Below are 20,070 nucleotides of genomic sequence, written 5' to 3' on the forward strand. Positions count from 1 at the left end.
GAGCTATGCTTGTTGCTAATTTTATTCAGACTTAGTAATGCATTTGAGATGGGAATGTACATTTCTGGTATTTGGCATTTTTGATTGATTTACTGTTTTAAGAATATTTCTTTATTTGATAGTTAGCCCAGCAATAACTAAGAATTCATTTTCATAGATTATCAAAGCCTATGTAATTATTTTCCTCCCTGCCCATATATGTTTTGATCCATCTCCTATCAGCTGGAAGGACAGAATCTGACTGCTGCAATGTGTTCCAGTTTTCTTAGGTAGCATGTCATTCAAAGGCCAGCTGATAATATTCCATGTCATTGTCTTGCATGTTTTCTTTATTACAGGCACATTTCTGGGAGATGCTATGTTTGCTAGTCTAGCCAACTGCTGAGGCAGCTGGCCCTGCTTCTGATCAGTCTCTGCATTGGACTCCACCGGAGTTCTTTGTAGAAGTTCCTCCATGGTTGCATTTAAAATAAGGCATGCCAAGGTACAAAAAGTTTTAACAATAAACATTCCAGGAAAAAGCAAGAAAATGTTTCTGCTCATAACCTCCTCAGTGAACTGCTACCTCAAACAGATTATGTAATTGGCAGCAAATTATGGTGAGGAATAGTATATACGGAAAGTTGTTATCCAAATTGCCCACATTCTCTGTCAGTGCAAGTTTTAGGAAACACCAGAGGCCCATGTTTATAAAATTACAGCTTTATTATTTCCAAACTAGATGAAAATAAAAGAAAATTATCCCACTCAGATTAAGGTAGTAGTCATAACAGATCAAATTGATATAAAAGAGAATTATCCCGCTCAGCTTAATATAATAGTAATACAGTTCAAATGGTATCTTCAGATAAAGTTCTGAAGTCCACATAACCAGCTCATAAGCAGGATCTTCATTTATAAGGTACTGAAAATTTAACTACAAGCTGTAGGCCTTGCCAGGCATTCCTTTCAGCTTCACTAACCAAAACAAACAGAAAAAATTCACCTGAGTTTGTTTCAGTCCACGTCTCAAATGGCCATTCAGAATCTTCAATATTTTATAAAGCCAGAGCTTTATCTCACACTGAACTTCCAACTGAGGAACTCACTGCCTGATGTACATTGAGAAATCAGCTTCTTGTTATACAATACAAAGTAGGCAATAATCTCTGTTAATACTATCAATTATCAACTTTTGAAAGCATGGCCTTAGTCAAAGTCTGGAGCACAGTAACAAATTACATGCACTAACCAGAAGAAATGCAATCAGTGGTGCAACAGGCAGTGCACTTGCCTTTCTGCAGAATACTGTGGGTTCTATTCCCACACCTGGTAGATTGATTGCTGACACTGCAGTGCAGAGGTTGCTACACTCCAAAGTGACACGTCCTTTGGATGATATGTTAAAATGAGGTCCCATCTGTCTGAGTTGGTGGTAGCTCAGGTGGTGGTGAAAGATCCCATGGTACCTATCAAAAGGAATAAAGGAAGCCCTAGCCAAATTTCCAGTAGCAGTATGAATACCACCTTGGGCCATACCTCTCAAATGTCCAGATTTTTGCTGAATGTTCACATCTTTGCCTCATTTTTTTGTATGTTCCTCATAAAATTTGTGGTTTTATGGTAAATTGCTGAGGATTAAAGTCACTAAATAATGGCAAACATTGTAGTTTCAGACTTCATATCCTTCACGAAATGCATGCCAACACAAATGCTATTATTCTATTAAACTTCTAAGTTTATAAAAGCAATATTTAAAATATGTTCCTATTTTACGGCCTTTCTCCCCTATTATTTTAGGCTTTGTCCAGATTTTTTATACTAAGAGGTTGAGAGGTATGCTTGGGTTTACCTTGATAAGAGGCCACCAGTCTAGTGGGACTAACCCAGTTAAAGAATAAATAAAAAAAGGTAAGTTTCAACTGGGATTTGAACTCAGATCTTCCAGATCACTATTCAGGCTGCTCTACCCATCACTATACTTACTTTGTTTAAGCTTGCTCTCTCCTTCATGCATTTGTGATTAGAGGAAAACATACTATTAATGTTTACTTTCTACCTGATGAAATAAGACACTTTAGCACTATAAATTCAGGTAGGTAATTTGTTCCATGCATATTTATGTAGGAAACATACTAGAGCCCACATTTTAACTCACAAAACACTAGAAAGACACGTACAAACACTACTGAAGTTTCTTCAGCCAATCAAAATATTAACTGGTGACAAAATCAGGTAATTTCATAGGTTGTTACTAGGTAAATGACCAGTAGCCCTTACAAACCTAGCTGTGCACCCCAAACTCTTTGGGTCTCTAGTATCATGAGCATCTACGGGTGGTATGTTAGTAGGGACAGAACTAAGTAATTGTAGAAGGGTGTTAGGATAGTTTAACTACTAGACATAATGTATTACTTTTTTTATAAAATGTTTAATAATAAAGCTACATCTTATCCTGTGAAAAAATAATCATTATCATCAGCATAATGATGTATACACAGTGTTTCAACGAAGACAAAATGTCAACTAACTGTGGTCTTTGAAATTAAGACTATGGATTGCACTTAACTCTGTTATCCCATACAGTAGAGTTATAAGTCACATAAAAATACTTAGACATAACAGTCTGGGAAAATGATGCTCTGAAATTGTTGTTGTTTTTCAGTGTTATACATGAAGCTCCCATATAAAGCTGGTAATGAATAATAAATAAAAATGTATGAACAATAATTTTTCTGATACAGAAATACAGAGGTTTTAAGCTGATCAATAAGAATGTATTAATAATGACTTTATTGAAACTATGTAAAAAAGTGTTCAAATAATGAGTATTTGTTCAACAAACTACCAAAGACAATGATTCTCACAATTAGTGGCCTCTGTAATATAAAACACATTTATTTCCTTGCATTTCTACAATAAAAGGTAACAGAAGCAAGAGCCTAGTTATCAATCACTCAGTAATAACACTACCACGATTTTCTCCAACAGAACAATTACTTCTAGAAAAGGGATTTGCTAGGTAATTCAGGCATACCCATTTATAGCTTTGCTGATAATGTATCATCATGTTGTAAATCCTATGTGCTCTAACCTTTTCGTTTGACATCAGTGTTCGTGTGCTGACCTATAAAGTAAGACTGAAGTTTATCAGACCTGTTCTAAACTGGAAATAATAAACCAGTTCTGGCACTGAATCCTTCCATCCAACAATCCTTCCACATCTCCTTTTCCCCATTTTCCACATGGAGTTGGGTTGCCACTTCAACACTGACAATCATTTAAAACCAAGGTTCACATCGCAACATGGCTAGCCCATCATGGTTATTCTTCCATACCACTCACATGCACACACACTCACAGTGATGGCCAATTTAGAGTATCCAATCCACCTACTGCATGTCTTTGGGGTGTGGGAGGAAACAAGAGCACCAAGAGAAAACTCTTATGAACACAGGGAGAGCATGCAGACTCCACACAGAAGGCACCACAGCCGAGAACCAAACCAGACAATTTCTTACTGTGAGAGGACTGAATGTGTCACTGTTAGGATATGATGAAAACGCTACCTTCTTCAAACAAAAGGTATTGGCTGTATCTGAACTGCATGTCCATTACACATTTTAGGTGATTTTTTTTTTATTTCTTTCTTTATTTATTTATTTTAACGAGGGTTTTAACTGGGGTTGGGAGGGTGGCCTAATGGTTAAGGTGTTTGCCTTACAAACACAAGCTACAGGGTTTGAATCTCACAGGGGATAATTGGCTAGGCTTAAAATGGCTCGCAAGGGCAGTTAGCCTAGTACTAACCTATGAACCTATGAGGAGAAAAGTGTTCTTCTTTTCTAATGTTTGGCACAATATACTGCAAACTATTTTAATTTCTTTTTCATTAAACACTGTGTTTCATTAATATGTTACATTTACCCACAGTCAGAAAGTTGAATAATTTATACCTAAGTGCACTTTACTGTAATATCCCAAACATTTAGCTGTAAATTGAACTATACAATTGAAACAGAATGATTTATTTCTTCAACTCTTCAGGTGCAAACCGATTTATCAAAGATATTGAGATGATGATTGGAGAAAAAACATGGTTGTTCTGGCTGTGGTGGAGAGCCTGCTGGTATTTCATTTCACCATGTTTACTTTTGGTAAGAAATTAATCTTTCACTGAGCACATCTCCTTAACGTTTAAGCATTCATTAATATCAGTTTAGCATATAAAGTTTAGTTAAATCAAATGGCACTTGAAATATCCAACACTTGCCTTGAATTACTTATAACTAATGTGTTAACGTGTAGTTGCTAGTAAGAACACTATGGTAACAAAGCAGTATGTGCCATGCATCTCAGTTCAGTTTCACATGTTCTTGGTTTGCCTCTGATTGGTGTTAATATTTTGCTCTGAGGTAGCTTTGTGAAAATGCAGCTGCTGATCGTGTGCCTTATATTTTTCAAAGCTGTATACCTCAGACCTTTACTTGCAATACCAAACGTCTATCGTGCTGTCAGTGGTGAATATCTAATACAGTAATAGAAGCACACATTTAATGTTATACTCCTTAGTATTGATGCCCTCTTTATCAACCCACGTTTTCCCATTTTTAGATGGGATCTGGATGTCATATCAATATTAGTCAAGTATTAATGTGAATAAATACAATTCTATAATATTATATAACTGATTTAGGTAGGATTTGATAGTTAAATGAATGCTGACCTCATCAGTACATGGACCTGTTTTGGCTGGACACGTACAATATATGCATAGATGCAGTAATAACTGTTCAGCATATACCCCAGCATGTAGCATCACTGTAAGCGTGTTTGTGTGGGGTGTGTGTGTCTATCTTTGTGTTTGTATACCTACATACACACTCAAATATATACATATGAGTACTGAATAACCACATGACACACAGCAGAACAAGCAATCATAAAAAACAGTCAACCACAAATTTCATCACAAACACTGCTCATTAAATTGATAGCTATTCATTCAGACACACAAACATATATGCACTTAATTTTCACATACACTAAGCCCAGCGACCCCTAACCGGGAAAGCTGAAAAGACAAACAAAACTAAGCCCACAAAACATTACATTGCAAACTGCATACACTCACTAACACTTGCACCCACACATATTTTATAAGATGGGGAAAGCTCATCTGAACCCCTCACACCCTCTAACTTATATATACTAAGTACACAGGTGCACAGGGTTAGGGTAAACGGTGTGCAGCCTTAAAGATAACCCCACTACCACATCACAGCCACCTCCAACAAACAACATAAATGCACATACTCACACATACATATATTCACCACACACTTTTACAAGCAACCAAACACAGCCAGCATCCCATACTTACTAAACACCAGTTTTCTCTGTCTCTGTATGTCACACAGATGCACACAATTATTATACATACTTATAGAGCAGAACTCATCACATGCAATTATTTCACATTCACTTTAACATGCAATCACACTCACTCACGATTTTCAGCACTCCACCCAACATTGAAAAACTAGAGTATTGACATTAAGAATGGTACCCAAGTCTCTGAAGTCACAGATAGTATGTGGAATATAGTTTGTAATATACAGTATGTACTATATAGTACATAGTACAGGCTTTAGCACTTCAGGCCTTTTTAATTTCTCTAAGTGTCTGAGGTTTCTAAAATCATGATGAATAGGAATTAGATCTATTTATTTGCAGTTTGCAGGATAGTCTAATTGGGCCACAAGGAGCCCATTTTCAATGGAGTCCTGGGGAGAAAAGCTCCAGAAAAATATAAATACATAGTACACATTGCACATTTACATTACAGATTATCTCATAGGAATACAAAGTAAATATAATAAGAAAAGGTTAACAATGATTGAATACATCAGTATAGTTTGTAAAACAGTAATAAAAAAAACACTTTTTATATACACAAAAGTAGCAGCATAGGGTAACCGTTAAGTAGTTGGTCAAATAGTTCAATAGAGCTGTGGAATTATAGGAGGAAGTGATGGCACATTTAGTTCTAGGAGGATTAGGTAGGATGGGAACAGGAGCGCTTCCGTTGTGAAGTTAGGTGTGAGTGCAACAAGTTATTAAATAAGGAGAGACTGCTGGTGATGCAGATAGGAGATGGCAGAGAATTCTAGAGGCATGCAACTGAGAAGGACATTAGGTGATTCCCAGCTGGACGTGTGGGTTTGTGGAATTTAATTACTTTTGGGGAATTAGATCTTAGAAGTTGTTCTGGTTCATACATTTCAAAGACAGTAGCTAGGGAGGGACAAAGAGTGGGGGTCGTAAATGAGTTTGTGTGCTTGGATGAGTTTGATATAAGTGAGGAGGTTAGGTAGCTCAAGCCAGTTTAGCTGGTGAAGAGAATTACAATGGTGAGAAATGGCTCTGTGACCTGCTGCACATTTTGATAACTTGTTATAGCAAGAGGAGAGTTTTGTTTTGAGGGAGGATTACAGGTTGGTGAGGACAGATGTACCATATAGGAGGGCTGGGATGAGATAAGTATTAGCTAGTATGAGCCTAGTGGAAGGAGAGGTATAACAATTATGGCGGTATAGCATACCACGTTTTTTGTGGGGTTATTTGATATTTACTTGTAAATGTTTGTCGAGTTTTAGTTGATCATCTATGAGTAGGTTTATAGGTTCATAGGTTAGTACTAGGCTAACTGCTCTTGCAAGCCATTTTAAGCCTAGCCAATTATCCCCTGTGAGATTCAAACCCTGTACCTTGTGTTTGTAAGGCAAACACCTTAACCATTAGGCCACCCTCCCAACCCTTATTTTTGCTGGTGATTATAAATGAGTGTTTATCCAGGGAGGAGGGTTTGGAGGCGGTGAATAACATAAGTTTAGTTTTGGTTGCATTAAGAGCCAGATGGTTGTCTAGCATCCATTGCTCAGTAGAGGAGAAGGTGGTTTGGGTAAGCTTATTTAGAGTGAGGATAGAAGGGGATGAGCAGATAATGGTAGAATCATCTGGATATTGGATGAGGCTGGAGTTTGGATTGGCTTGACAGAAGTCGTTAATGAATATGTTGAGCATTAAGGAAGGGTGAAGTGGCTTTACTCCATTTGACTGCTTATTGTCTGGTTGTGAAGTAGCTGGAGAACCACTTGGGACAGGTTTAGTTTGGAGAGTTTATTAAGAAGCAGGTCAAGGAGAAGGGTGGACATGAAATGGCCAGAATATCGGGCTTTGTTAATTGTTTCAAGGAAGGAGAGGAGAGCAGTGGAGGTGCTATGACTGGGGCTGAATACATGCTGTATGGGGGCAAGAAGCTGGTTGTTGATGAGATAGAGTTGTTGGTGGATACATTTTTCAAGATGTTTAGAAATAGGGGGATAAGATAGCAATAGGGCAGAAGTTTGGAATGTCATTATTATTACCTCCTTTATGTAGGGGAATAATAAAGGCTTTTATCCAGAGCTGGGGGTTCAGAGATAGACAGATTAATTAGTATGCTGATAGGGAGAGCAATGGCTTCTGCTGCTACTTTTAGAAAGTAGGAGGGAATTTCATCAGGGGCATTGGAACCAGGTTTTAATTTTAGGAGAAGTTGTGGATATAGAGATGGGATTGATAGAGAAAGGTAGAGGTTGGGAGGCAAGGGACGCTTTGGGAGGAAGGAATGGGTGCACGCTGAGGAGGGTTGTAGAGGTGTTTGTGAAGGATGATACTAGCTTGCTTATGGACTCTATAAAGAAAGAGTTAAATTGGGTGGCTAAGTCCATGTCAGAGGCATCTGGGTTGGGGGCAAAGGTTTCTTTTTTCCTGGGTTGAGGAGAGATGAGATTCCTTTCCAAAATAGTTTGAGACTGGTGTTGAGGTTGGTTTGGAGAGTGGAGAAATAGGCTTTGCAGTCTGAGGTAATAAGTTTTTTGACTTTATTTCATAGTGTTTTATATTCATTTAGGGTGATCGTGGTTTTATTTTTATGGTAATGATTTCAGGCTTTGTCACGGAGTCACATGATAGCTAAATTATTTTTGGTTAACCAGGGTACAGGGTTACTTTTTATACATTTTGTTTTTAGAGGGACAAAGGAGTTGAGCAGGTTTGTGAAAGTAGAGTTAAAGTAGGAGAGAGCATTATCTAGCGGAAGAGTCTTTAATGGGTTCCAGTTTGCGCTTTTTAGTGCACTTGAGAAGGTTTCAGAACTGACGTTTTTTAGGCAGCGAGTGGAAATATAGGTGTGAGTTAGTTGTATGGAAGAGGGGAGACGGTGGGCAAAAGTGGGGAAGTGGTCAGCTAGTGGGTCTGGGAGAATACCACTATCAGAGATATAGTGAGGATGGGATACTAGAATCCACTCTATTGTACTTCCAGTGATGGAGTTCTTGGAAGGCCTGGTAGTGGAATTGACTAGTTATGTAAAGTTATACAAGTTAATATTGAGTGAGTTAGTGGGAGATTGGATTGTGGCCCAGTTTGTGTTCATGTCTCCCAGGATTATGGTTTCATGAGTAATGTTGGTAGAGACCCAGGAAAGAGTATCTTCAAGGGATGAGATATTGTCTCCAGGGGAAATATAGAGGGAGAGAACAAATATAAGTTTACGCTTGTTTAGGTGGGTAGGGCTAGTATTATTTCTACCTTGCCAAATTTGGGAAAGGGTTTGGTATATGGGGTGACTAAAAAGGATGCCGAGTAAAGGAGTGCTACACCACCCCCTTTTTTTGTGTTCTGTCATTCCTTAACACGTAGTAGTTGGGAGGAGATATTTCAGAATCTTGTATGTGGGGCTTAAGCTAGGTTTCTGAGATGGAGGGAATAATGGGCTGGTTATGTAGAAGCCAGGCATGAATGTTTGGAATTTTGTTACATATGCTCTCAGCATTTAGAGCTGAGTAGAGGGGGTTTGCCTGTTGGTTGGGGGTTGGATTTGGTGTAGTAGAGGGGCCTGGGTTTGGGTGGATGTCCCCAAAGAAAAGGACAGAGATAAGATGATGGATAAGGTATTTCATTTGTTTGGGGTGTAGTATACAGGTAGAGAGTTTTGTGGACATTAGACTGGTGTAGCTAGGAACAGTGTTTTTAGAGTTAGGTAGGAGTCTATAGGGGAAGAGCATGCTAGTGTTGAGGGGGTAGAGACTGGGAGATACAAGGGTAACAGTAAATGGGTACTTTGCAGTAGATGGGGTAGTGGTGTGAAATAGGGGGAGTGGTTTGCATTTGTAGGTTGGGTGATATAATTTAGGTAAGTTAAGGTAATTAAAAGTATTAACAGCAAAGTCCACAGCAGAGAAATGACAGGCTGCAGCAAACTGTAGTTTAAAGTCTTTTAATAACCTTTAAAACCCAAAAAACATTGAATATCTCAAGCGCTTTCGCCTGGTTCCTACCAGGCTTTATCAAGATACAAACATAAAAAAGTAATGCCCTTTAATACAATAACCATTGGTCACATGGTGTTTTTTTAATTGCTTCAATTTAAGTTAATCAGTCAGAATTACTTCAATTGAATTCCTTTAAAAAACAAATGTTAAAAACCTCACCCCCATTTTTGCATTGCAAAATGTTTAACAAGCCATACACTTACAAAAAAACAATACATTAATACCAAAATACTTCCAGACACATTGTTTACTATTAAAAAACATTCTTTCAACCATATTATATTAATGTTCTATCTATAACATTCTAAAAAAAATATATGTAATATATATATAACCATATATAACACTACAGTTTCGCTTTACATAGTTAGAGTACACTTGAAATACTAATACTGTCATTTAAACCTGGGGACCTAGCTGCGTCTAATTTTAATTGCCATATAAGTTCTCTGTATTCCAGGAATGTTTCCCAGTCTCTTCCCCTAGGGTCCTGTGCAACCTGCTCCAGTACCATAAATTTAAGTTTCATATCAGGGCACTGTATATAGTGCTTATAAAAGGCGTTTGTGTCTTTCTTTTTAGAGATGTCATTTACATGTTCATAAATTCTTCGCCTTAAAGGCCTTTCTGTCTTCCCTATATAAAAACTCCAACATAGAACACAGATCCTCGTGTAAACCACACCCTTGGTTGCACAATTATAATATCCAGTTGCATGGACCTTAAAGTTCCTTGAAGGTATATATACACTACTATCATTAATAATCAGAGAACAACTGTCTACAGGCATCACATTTATGTGTGCCTATTTTCGAAACAGCAAAATTAGTTGAAAGATGATTTTTACTTTCAAAAAGGCCCTTCAGATTCATGTCCCTCTTTTTTACAAAACTTGGTTTCTCTGGAATAATGTCATGAAAATTCTCCTGAAGGGTCAAAACAGGCCAGTATTTCAAAACAATTTGTTCCAACTGTTCAGCGTCCCTAGTATAAAAGTGTAGACAAAGCTACTATGCCCATCAAATTGTTTTTCCTGCCTACCCTGCACATTGGGTAACAAACCCGTGCCCAGTAGAGGGAAATACATTAACCCTCTATTAGCCATCACTTCTTTTTGTAGATTGTTCACCAGCTTTATAGGGTACCCCCTTTCTGCAAAAAGTTCTTTCAAAAAGTCCACCTCTTTCAGAAACAATTCATCCATGCTCGACATTCTCGACGCCCGGATGAATTGTCCTTTCACTATTCCTTTCTTTTGGAAAAAGGGATGACCACTCTCATAGTGCAAATAAGAGTTGGAAAAAGTTGCCTTCCTATAAATCTTAGATTGAAAAATATCCCTTGTAAGATCCTTAACCAGTGTTACATCTAGATAATTAAGAACTTCATCACTCACAGTATGTGTAAAAAAAAGAAAATGTGTTGAAGCATTAATATAGGACATGAATTCTAAGAAATTTTCATAATTCCCTTCCCATAAAATGCAAATATCATCCAAAAATCATTTATAATGTACAATATGTTTTGCCCAAGCAGTTGAAAATATAAATTTGTTTTCCCAGTAATGTAACACTATGTTGGCAAAAGCTGAAGCACATGGGGTGCCCATCGCGACGCCCCTTCTTTGTCTGTAGGCCTCACCATTGAAATAGATAAAGTTATTTTTAAGAATGACTTCCATAAATTCCACCAATAACATAACTATATTAGCACTCAACCCTGATTGTGTAGCCAGCACTTCATTGAACCATTCAATCCCTGTTAAATGTGGGATACTTGGAAATAATTCCACAATGTCAATAGACACCAATAGACAAGTACGTTTAAAGAAATTCTGATCCAAACCTTTTAAAAATTCCCAGGAGTCTTTGCAGACATGTTCCAAGGACATAACAAATTTTTTAACAGTCTGGTCAATGAATTTCCCTAATGACTCTGTAATACTACCGGACCCTGACACAATTGGTCTAAATTTTAATGGGTCCAAACCCTTATGGACCTTAGGTATACCGAATATTATCGGTGTCTTAGGTTTATCCACATTCAAAAAGTTATATAATTTTTCATTGATAGCTCCTTGCATTAACAAGTCAAACAAATCATATTTAATTTTGGCATACGCTATGTTGACTTCGTTTTTAGAGACTAACTCATATTGTGCACTATCTTGCAACATGCTAAGAATCTGCGTCTCATACGCACAATTATACATTAAAACTATCCCTCCACCTTTGTCAGGTTTCATTACTCTTATCCCTTCATCCTTGAGTAAATAAACAAGCTGCTGCTGGTCAAAAGATAAGTTGGGGGATTTTGAACGTGTATTAATAGCATGCTGCTTCCTTAGGTCCATTTCCACTAATTCTTCAGATACTTTTAACATTGAGTGGGTAGGGGGATTGAAGGTACTTGCTCTGACAAATTGCTCATTCACTTTACCTGGCCTACCTAGTTCCAGAGATAAGTTCAACAGTCTAACAAAAAGTTTCAGATCTATTAATGTACTGGGTAAATTAAATGTACATGAAGGTATGTAATGCAGACCCCTTATGAACAATTCAAAAAAGTCACCTGTAACATTAATGTCCATAAAATTGTAAATATTGAAGTTGTTATTTGTTACTACCTCATAGTTGCCCTTTGGTAGCCCATCCAAAACGTAACCTGTATCAGCAACTTCTATGCAGTTCAAATCTTTTATCTGGGTGGTCTGTTCCACCCTTGCTGGTAATAGGTTGAATAGGTTTTAAAAGGTTTGGATCAGAATTTCTTTAAACGCACTTGTCTATTGGTTTCTATTGACATTGTGGAATTATTTTCAAGTATCCCACATTTAACGGGGATTGAATGGTTCAATGAAGTGCTGGCTACACAATCAGGGTTGAGTGCTAATATAGTTATGTTATTGGTGGAATTTATGGAAGTCATTCTTAAAAATAACTTTATTTCAATGGTGAGGTCTACAGACAAAGAAGGGATGTGGTGATGGGCACCCCATGTGCTTCAGCTTTTGCCAACATAGTGTTACATTACTGGGAAAACAAATTTATATTTTCAACTGCTTGGGCAAAACACATTGTACATTATAAATGATTTTTGGATGATATTTGCATTTTATGGGAAGGGGATTATGAAAATTTCTTAGAATTCATGTCCTATATTAATGCTTCGACACATTTTCTTTCTTTTACGCATACTGTGAGTGATGAAGTTCTTAATTATTTAGATATAACACTGGTTAAGGATCTTACAGGGGGTATTTTTCAATCTAAGATTTATAAGAAGGCAACTTTTTCCAACTCTTATTTGCACTATGAGAGTGGTCATCCCTTTTTCCAAAAGAAAGGAATAGTGAAAGGACAATTCATCCGGGCGTCGAGAATGTCGAGCACGGATGAATTGTTTTTCAAAGAGGTGGACTTTTTGAAAGAACTTTTTGCAGAAAGGGGGTACCCTATAAAGCTGGTGAACAATCTACAAAAAGAAGTGATGGCTAATAGAGGGTTAATGTATTTCCCTCTACTGGGCACGGGTTTGTTACCCAATGTGCAGGGTAGGCAGGAAAAACAATTTGATGGGTATAGTAGCTTTGTCTACACTTTTATACTAGGGACGCTGAACAGTTGGAACAAATTGTTTTGAAATACTGGCCTGTTTTGACCCTTCAGGAGAATTTTCATGACATTATTCCAGAGAAACCAAGTTTTGTAAAAAAAGAGGGACATGAATCTGAAGGGTCTTTTTGAAAGTAAAAATCATCTTTCAACTAATTTTGCTGTTGTTTCGAAAATAGGCACACATAAATGTGGTGCCTGTAGACAGTGTTCTCTGATTATTAATGATAGTAGTGTATATATACCTTCAAGGAACTTTAAGGTCCATACAACTGGGTATTATAATTGTGCAACCAAGGGTGTGGTTTACATGGGGATCTGTGTTCTATGTTGGAGTTTTTATATAGGGAAGACAGAAAGGCCTTTAAGGCGAAGAATTTATGAACATGTAAATGACATCTCTAAAAAGAAAGCACTGTATACAGTGCCCTGATATGAAACTTAAATTTATGGTACTGGAGCAGGTTGCACAGGACCCTAGGGGAGGAGACTGGGAAACATTCCTGGAATACAGAGAACTTATATGGCAATTAAAATTAGACACAGCTAGGTCCCCAGGTTTAAATGACAGTATTAGTATTTCAAGTGTACTCAAACTACGTAAAGCGAAACTGTAGTGTTATATATGGTTATATATATATTACATATATTTTTTTAGAATGTTATAGATAGAACATTAATATAATATGGTTGAAAGAATGTTTTTAATAGTGAACGATGTGTCTGGAAGTATTTTGGTATTAATGTATTTTTTTTTGTAAGTATATAGCTTGTTAAACATTTTGCAATGCAAAAATGGGGGTGAGGTTTTTAACATTTGTTTTTTAAAGGAATTCAATTGAAGTAATTCTGACTGATTAACTTAAATTGAAGCAATTAAAAAAACATCATGTGACCAATGGTTATTGTATTTAAGGGCATTACTTTTTTATGTTTGTATCTTGATAAAGCCTGGTAGGAACCAGGTGAAAGCGCTTGAGATATTCAATGTTTTTGGGGGGTTTTAAAGGTTATTAAAAGACTTTAAACTACAGTTTGCTGCAGCCTGCTGTTTCTCTGCTGTGGACTTTGCTGTTGGTGTTTGTATTCATTTCTGAGAGACTTGTTAAGGTAATTAAAAGTATTATTTGAGTAAGTAGGGATAGAGGTTTAAGGGTCATGATGTTGGCTATTAGAGTAGAAGTAAGGGATGAGTTAAGTTAGGAAGTTAGTTTATTTGAGTAAGAGATTATGGTTTATGTTAATTGTTTGGTTGTTTATCAGAATAAGTTGCGTTGGCAGTAAACTCTGAAGGGTAGGCTTACTTTAATGGGTGAACTGTGGGAGGGGATTTTGGGGGTATGTTGGGTAGTTTGGATTGGACTGTGGGAGTGACTAGGTAAGTGTAAGTGCAGGCATATTGGTGTGGGTCATATTTAGGGGGTAGGGTAGGGGAGCGGAGTGAGCCCGCAGGGTGAAAGGAGCAGGTAGAGCCAACGGAAGGAAGAATCAAAGGTCAAAAACAAAAAAAAAATCAGTGGAGTGGAAGGTAAGTTCAGAGGAAAGTATGCAAGAGGGGTAAAGGATGTTCTAGTAGTGGTATAGGGAAAGGATTAGAGTGGTTCAGAGTGGTAAAGATGGCGCCACAGGAAGGAAGGCAAAGTTAGAGAGTCTGGGGGAGGGGTTGGAAAGAAAAGAAAGTGAAAGAAACTGGGGGAGTGGTTGGAGAGAGTGTGGAGATGGATATCACTGTGGCCTAGCTGGTTGGAACCAGTACTGACAGGTTCAGGTCAACAGTGTGAAACAGCACTGAAAATAACAATCAGAAAGGACGCAATTGTGAAAATCAGAGCTGAAGAGGTAAAAAGAGAGCATGCCAGAGATGGAAATGTTGCACATATAAATTTAAAAGCAGAAGAAAAAGGGTACAGAAGATGTACTAGATGTCAAATAACACTCAAGTCTGGCTGGCAACATTAAACCTACATATACTGGAACTATTAAGAGTTAAGCTGATCTATCTAATTAGTGGGGTGAGCTGAGAAACAGTTTTCTTATTTGAGGTAGTCATGTACATTTCTCTACGGCTACAAGAGTTCTGAATTTAAAACTGCTATCTGACAGCATTGAATTTTGGATTTTTTTAAAACTCAGTCAAACTCTTGTTGTGCTTTTAAACTTTGTGCCATTTTAGCTGCCCACCTGTACTGCAAATTGGAGTTTGCGAGCCCCTCCCAGTGCTATTTCTACTGGACACCAATAGCTCAAACTGATAAGGCACTCTTATTAGACTCTTAAAACTCAAGTAAGCCTCTGTTTCATATAATCCAATTTCAGCTAGTGCACACTGCAATTTTCAGAGTTTTAATCTGAATTATGTATTATTCTTTTCTGCATTTTTCTTTTTTAACCAAAAGTCAACTGTTTACATTTTTTTAACTTGGTCTGGAACCTTAGTATTATAGTACCCCTCACAGTATTGGGAGAACTGTGAGTTGCTGCAGGATCTGAAGCTCATTTAATTTCTTCTGCTTTTTACTGTTTGCATTTTACTTGGTCTGGAGGCCTTAGCCTTGTAGTATAACTCATAATAGTGAGGAAATTGTGAATTCTTGCAGGATCTGAGCCTCATTTATTACATTTCTACTTGCATTTCACTTAGTGTTGTAGTATAACTCATAATAGTGAGAATTGTGAATTCCTGCAGGATCTGAGCCCCGTTTATTACATTTCTACTTGCATTTTACTTGGTCTTAGAACCTTAGTGTTGTAGTATCAGTCACAATAGTGAGAACTGTGAATTCCTGCAGGATCTGAGCCCAATTACATTTCTACTGCCTTTTTTTCTGCTACATTTTAGTCTGGGAATCTTAGTCTAGCAGTATTATTTACAATAGTGACAGAATTGTGAATTGCTGCAAGATCTAAGCCTTATATATACACTTATATTGCATTTTTCTGTTTACTCATTAGATTCGTCTCTAACGCATCTCCTATAAAAAGTGCTGAGCTGTGCAGCAGTGGTTTACAATGTCCTGTATAGAAGTAGGCACCTACAGTTGTACTTTTCCATATAAACCTTCATCTGCTATTTTTTAAGTTTCTACCTAAGTGCAGAGCAACTAGTTTGCCCTCTGAGAAGCATTACCCAAAGGGTGTTTTAGATAAATCCCAGACCTCTCTTCCCAGTCCAACAACTTTAAACCCCAATTGCACCACCCTCATAGATTACAAAAAAAGAGGATCCCCAGCCATGGCTGTTAACTTTCCTACTGTGTCTGTAGCCAGCCTGGTGGAAATGGGCATCTTGACACAATGCAGCAATTGTCTCATGTTTACTGACAACAACCTTATTCTTAAGCAGACTGATATAGTATGTGAGAGATGTAATCACACTATGTCTTTAAAGGAAAAGCTCTCACATACAGTCACTTATGTCCAAACAGGTTGCCAGTAACACACACACACTACACATACTGTGGATTAGACAAACACATATATGCAGAGCCTCTTAAATGTAATCTAACCAAACCTTAAAGGCCCCCCTTACACTACCCTCCCCAACCTCCCAAATACTCTACAAAGACAACACTCCACAGGACACATACAACCACATCTCACAATGTCTCAGCCTCCAAGCCCTTAAGGTAAGCTGCCACACAACCCAATATATATTGGTCATTGTAGACTCTATTGTGAGACACATTGTTGTCCCCCTCACCAGGCTGAGCAAGGAGAAACTCATAGTCACCTATCAGGAGCAAGGATCCTTCAGATCAGACATGCAGTCAGGACATTGAACCACAAGTACCAGTATGACTATTATAGTCCAAGTGGGTGTTAATGACCTGAGACATACCTCCCTGGACTATATGAAGAGAAACATGGTTGAACTTTCACGTGTCCCAGCCAGGTATGAGCCTAGCACTGAAGCAGTATTCTGCCTCCTCTAAGGATGATACCACAACATAAACAGAAAATAATTGACTTTAATAATTGGCTTAGTTATTGGTGTCATTCTAAAGGGGTCAACATTTGTCAGCTTGGGAGGACATGAGCTGCAGACCACGCTGCACCTGTCCCCACTAGGCTTTCAGATATTGGCCTAAACATTATCCACCTCTACAGTGCATTTTTTTCACAATGCCAATCTGACAAACTTACCAACATAATACATTTTACACATAATAAATTACAGGTGCTACTGCTAGATGTCTCAAGAACTTCCATTACCTGGAATTACTCCTTCCCCTAGAGAGTGTTGATATCTGTGCAGTTACTAAGACATGGTTTAAAGCCTCAGAAGCCACCGCAGCAGTACAATGCTGTAATGTCTTCCAAACATTTACACCAACTACCACAAAAGAAGGGACAAGAGGTGGTGGTGTATCAGTCTACTTAAAAGTAAGCACACCTCAAGACTGGTCAAACAATATGAAATGCTTGAGCTACTCCATGTCCAACTAATCTTAGGTAAAGTCCAATACCACATCCTTGTTAGCTATAGGTCCCTGTCTATGACCCAGGATAACCATATCATGTACATGAATGTACTGGAATCACTCACAATCCAGCCCAACACCATATTTATGGGTGATTTCAACTATCCCACCACAAACTGGGATACATACACAATCACTAAACCTGCAGGCTTAAAGATTCCTGGATTTTGTCAATGCAACCTCACTGAAACAGCTAGTCTGCACACCTACTAGGGTTGCAAATAGCCTGGATCTGGTACAGCAGTGTCATTCTGTGTTTCACTGTGAATGGGGGATTCTTGTGTCCCACAGTGTCATTATGATGACGACCAGATTGCACAAAGTAAGAAAGTGCCAGCTGGTGGACAGGGAGGATTTTTAAAGCTTATATAAATTAATTTATTGAATATTTAGTGAGCGGAAGTGACAGGCTGTTTTATTCTCAGCTATTTATTCATTTTGAAAAGCCTATGTGCACAGCTATGGTTAGTTTGGAGGACACCTACTTCACCTATGGTATGTCTTTAGGAGGTGGTAAGAAACTAAAGCAACCAGTAATGGTATTAACATACATGTAGTACTCTACTGGGAGGGGTTGTGCATGTGTGAGCAGGTCCCACTTAACTGATAAGTAAATTACACCACGAAACTCAGTAAGAGTACATTCTTGCAGAAAGAATACAAATATTTCTACTTAACAATTTTATCACCAGCACACTTCACATGAAAATAATACATTCTTGCAAAAAACTTTCACATTTACATCTGGTTTTCCATAGCACAGTCATCAGAAATGACTGATAAATAATGTAGCTAATAAACAGAAAATAGGTGCATATCTGCGAGCTAAAAGAACAGTACATGCATCAACTTGTATAAATTAAATACACCCAAGTTCATAGTGCCAACATTTTTCCCTGCCAAGTTTTATTTTAATTATTTGGGGGGGGGGGTGATACATGTTACTACTGAGTAATGAATGCTAATTCTTATTCTGTCAACTTCTTGGATGAAATGCTGACAGTATGTCTGTGTCACCCAACTTTTCAACTTAATAGTATTACTATTTTAAAAAGTGTGGAGAGTTTTGTGTGCACTTATTTCACATTTATAAGATAATCCTTCAGAATTGCTGACACAAAGTCTGCCATTTCAGTGATGTGAGGGTATTTGGCTGGGGTTTGCAGGTAGTACTGCAAGTAAGTTGCACCCCCAGTGAAATCCCACTTGAACACAAAGAGGACATGTAGACTGCACACACATGTCATGCCAGCCAACTGCTGAACTGACAAACCAAATGCTGCGAGGCAGAGATATTTCTGTGCCACTCAGAATCAATAAATGTTGGATATAAAAAGGTAAATGAATAAATCTAGCTAAAGCCACATTTGTAGTTTGAGGATAACAAAGTTCTTTTTTTCTAAGTTTTTATTTTTGGGGGAGTGGGTGTTATTAGTAGATTGCACACCTGCTATTACATCGATGGCTACTCTCTTACTGTCACTATAAAGAAGTCCAATTTGGTGAGGGAATGAAACTGCACAGAAAATGAAAAATGGAGCTTCAACCTTGGTCAAAGTAGGTTGGAGGTATCGGTTATTCCCACTAGTCTAAAAATCAGCTAATGTGTCAAGATGCATACAAACAGCATATAGTAAGCTAGATATTACTTAACCCATGCTTTATCTAAAAACAGATTTTATCTCAGGTGACTATTGCAACCATAAGTGGAAAGATCTTGCTGTAAGAGACTTGAGGACAAGTTCCATGAAAATAGCCCATCATATGCATTAAGTTTGATCAAATGAATATCGAACAAAGTATGCACTTGTGTTTAGAGACAGACAATAGTTCCCTGTAGCAGCAATTTTAACGCATTCAGTGCGTGCTGCTTCTAAACTGGTGGCAGCACTAAGTGAATACGCTTTCCCTTTGCATGCACTTAGTACAAGGGATAGAGCTGCTTAGGGTACAATATCCATAAGACATTCAGGACTGCTCCGATACATAAATGTATATATGAACTTGGTAAGAGTGTCAAAGAAGTAAATGTTTAGTTATTTTATTAATAGTAGCTATTGTCAGATTACATTTTAAGAGCTTTTATACAAGAGGGAACAGGTTCTACAGTAGTTAATTGTGAAAGTATTTTAACACTGCAAACATGGATGAGAAAAGCTACAGTCATTTTATATTCATAGAAATGAATTAAATAAAAAAATGTTGATATTACTCATTGTAGGTGTCGGGTTCTGAAAGATTTCTGCAATATTAGCTAAAGAGAAGCATAAGCTATTTGAAGTGAACCTGCTTTTGTTATACAGATACTGTAATAAGATTAGCATAATACAGACAGTTTCTCAATGACGTTCTGGAGTTAGGAAACGTATTGGAATACTAATTGCCCTTCATTTAGCAATAAACCTCTGTTAACAGTATACAAAAATGCAAACAGGTACCCACAGATACTGTTTACCCATGCAGAGGTTCTGTAACATGGCATTGTTATATTCAACAGAAACTGTACACTGCCAGAGTCAGGAATTAAACAGAGCTTACAAAAACCACATTTATGTTTTCCTGCAAGCAGAAGTGCAACTCAAGGGAGTGTCTCATGAGTCATCAGATGTCATAATA

At 37.6% G+C, this 20,070-nt stretch overlaps 1 protein-coding gene across 1 annotated transcript in view; it reads left to right on the forward strand.

Annotated features, from left to right (window-relative positions):
- SLC6A14 (solute carrier family 6 member 14) overlaps positions 1-20,070 on the forward strand; it is a 357,534-nt gene that overhangs the window by 263,672 nt on the left and 73,792 nt on the right. Inside the window, exon 12 of the mRNA XM_044057456.1 lies at positions 4,027-4,136. Within this exon, the coding sequence (XP_043913391.1) occupies positions 4,027-4,136 (110 nt within the window). The remainder of the gene's footprint in view (positions 1-4,026; positions 4,137-20,070) is intronic.

The sequence above is a fragment of the Protopterus annectens genome, chromosome 15.part0, assembly GCF_019279795.1.
Source record: "Protopterus annectens isolate FY-2018-M chromosome 15.part0, PAN1.0, whole genome shotgun sequence".
Classification (NCBI taxonomy): Eukaryota; Metazoa; Chordata; order Ceratodontiformes; family Protopteridae; genus Protopterus; species Protopterus annectens.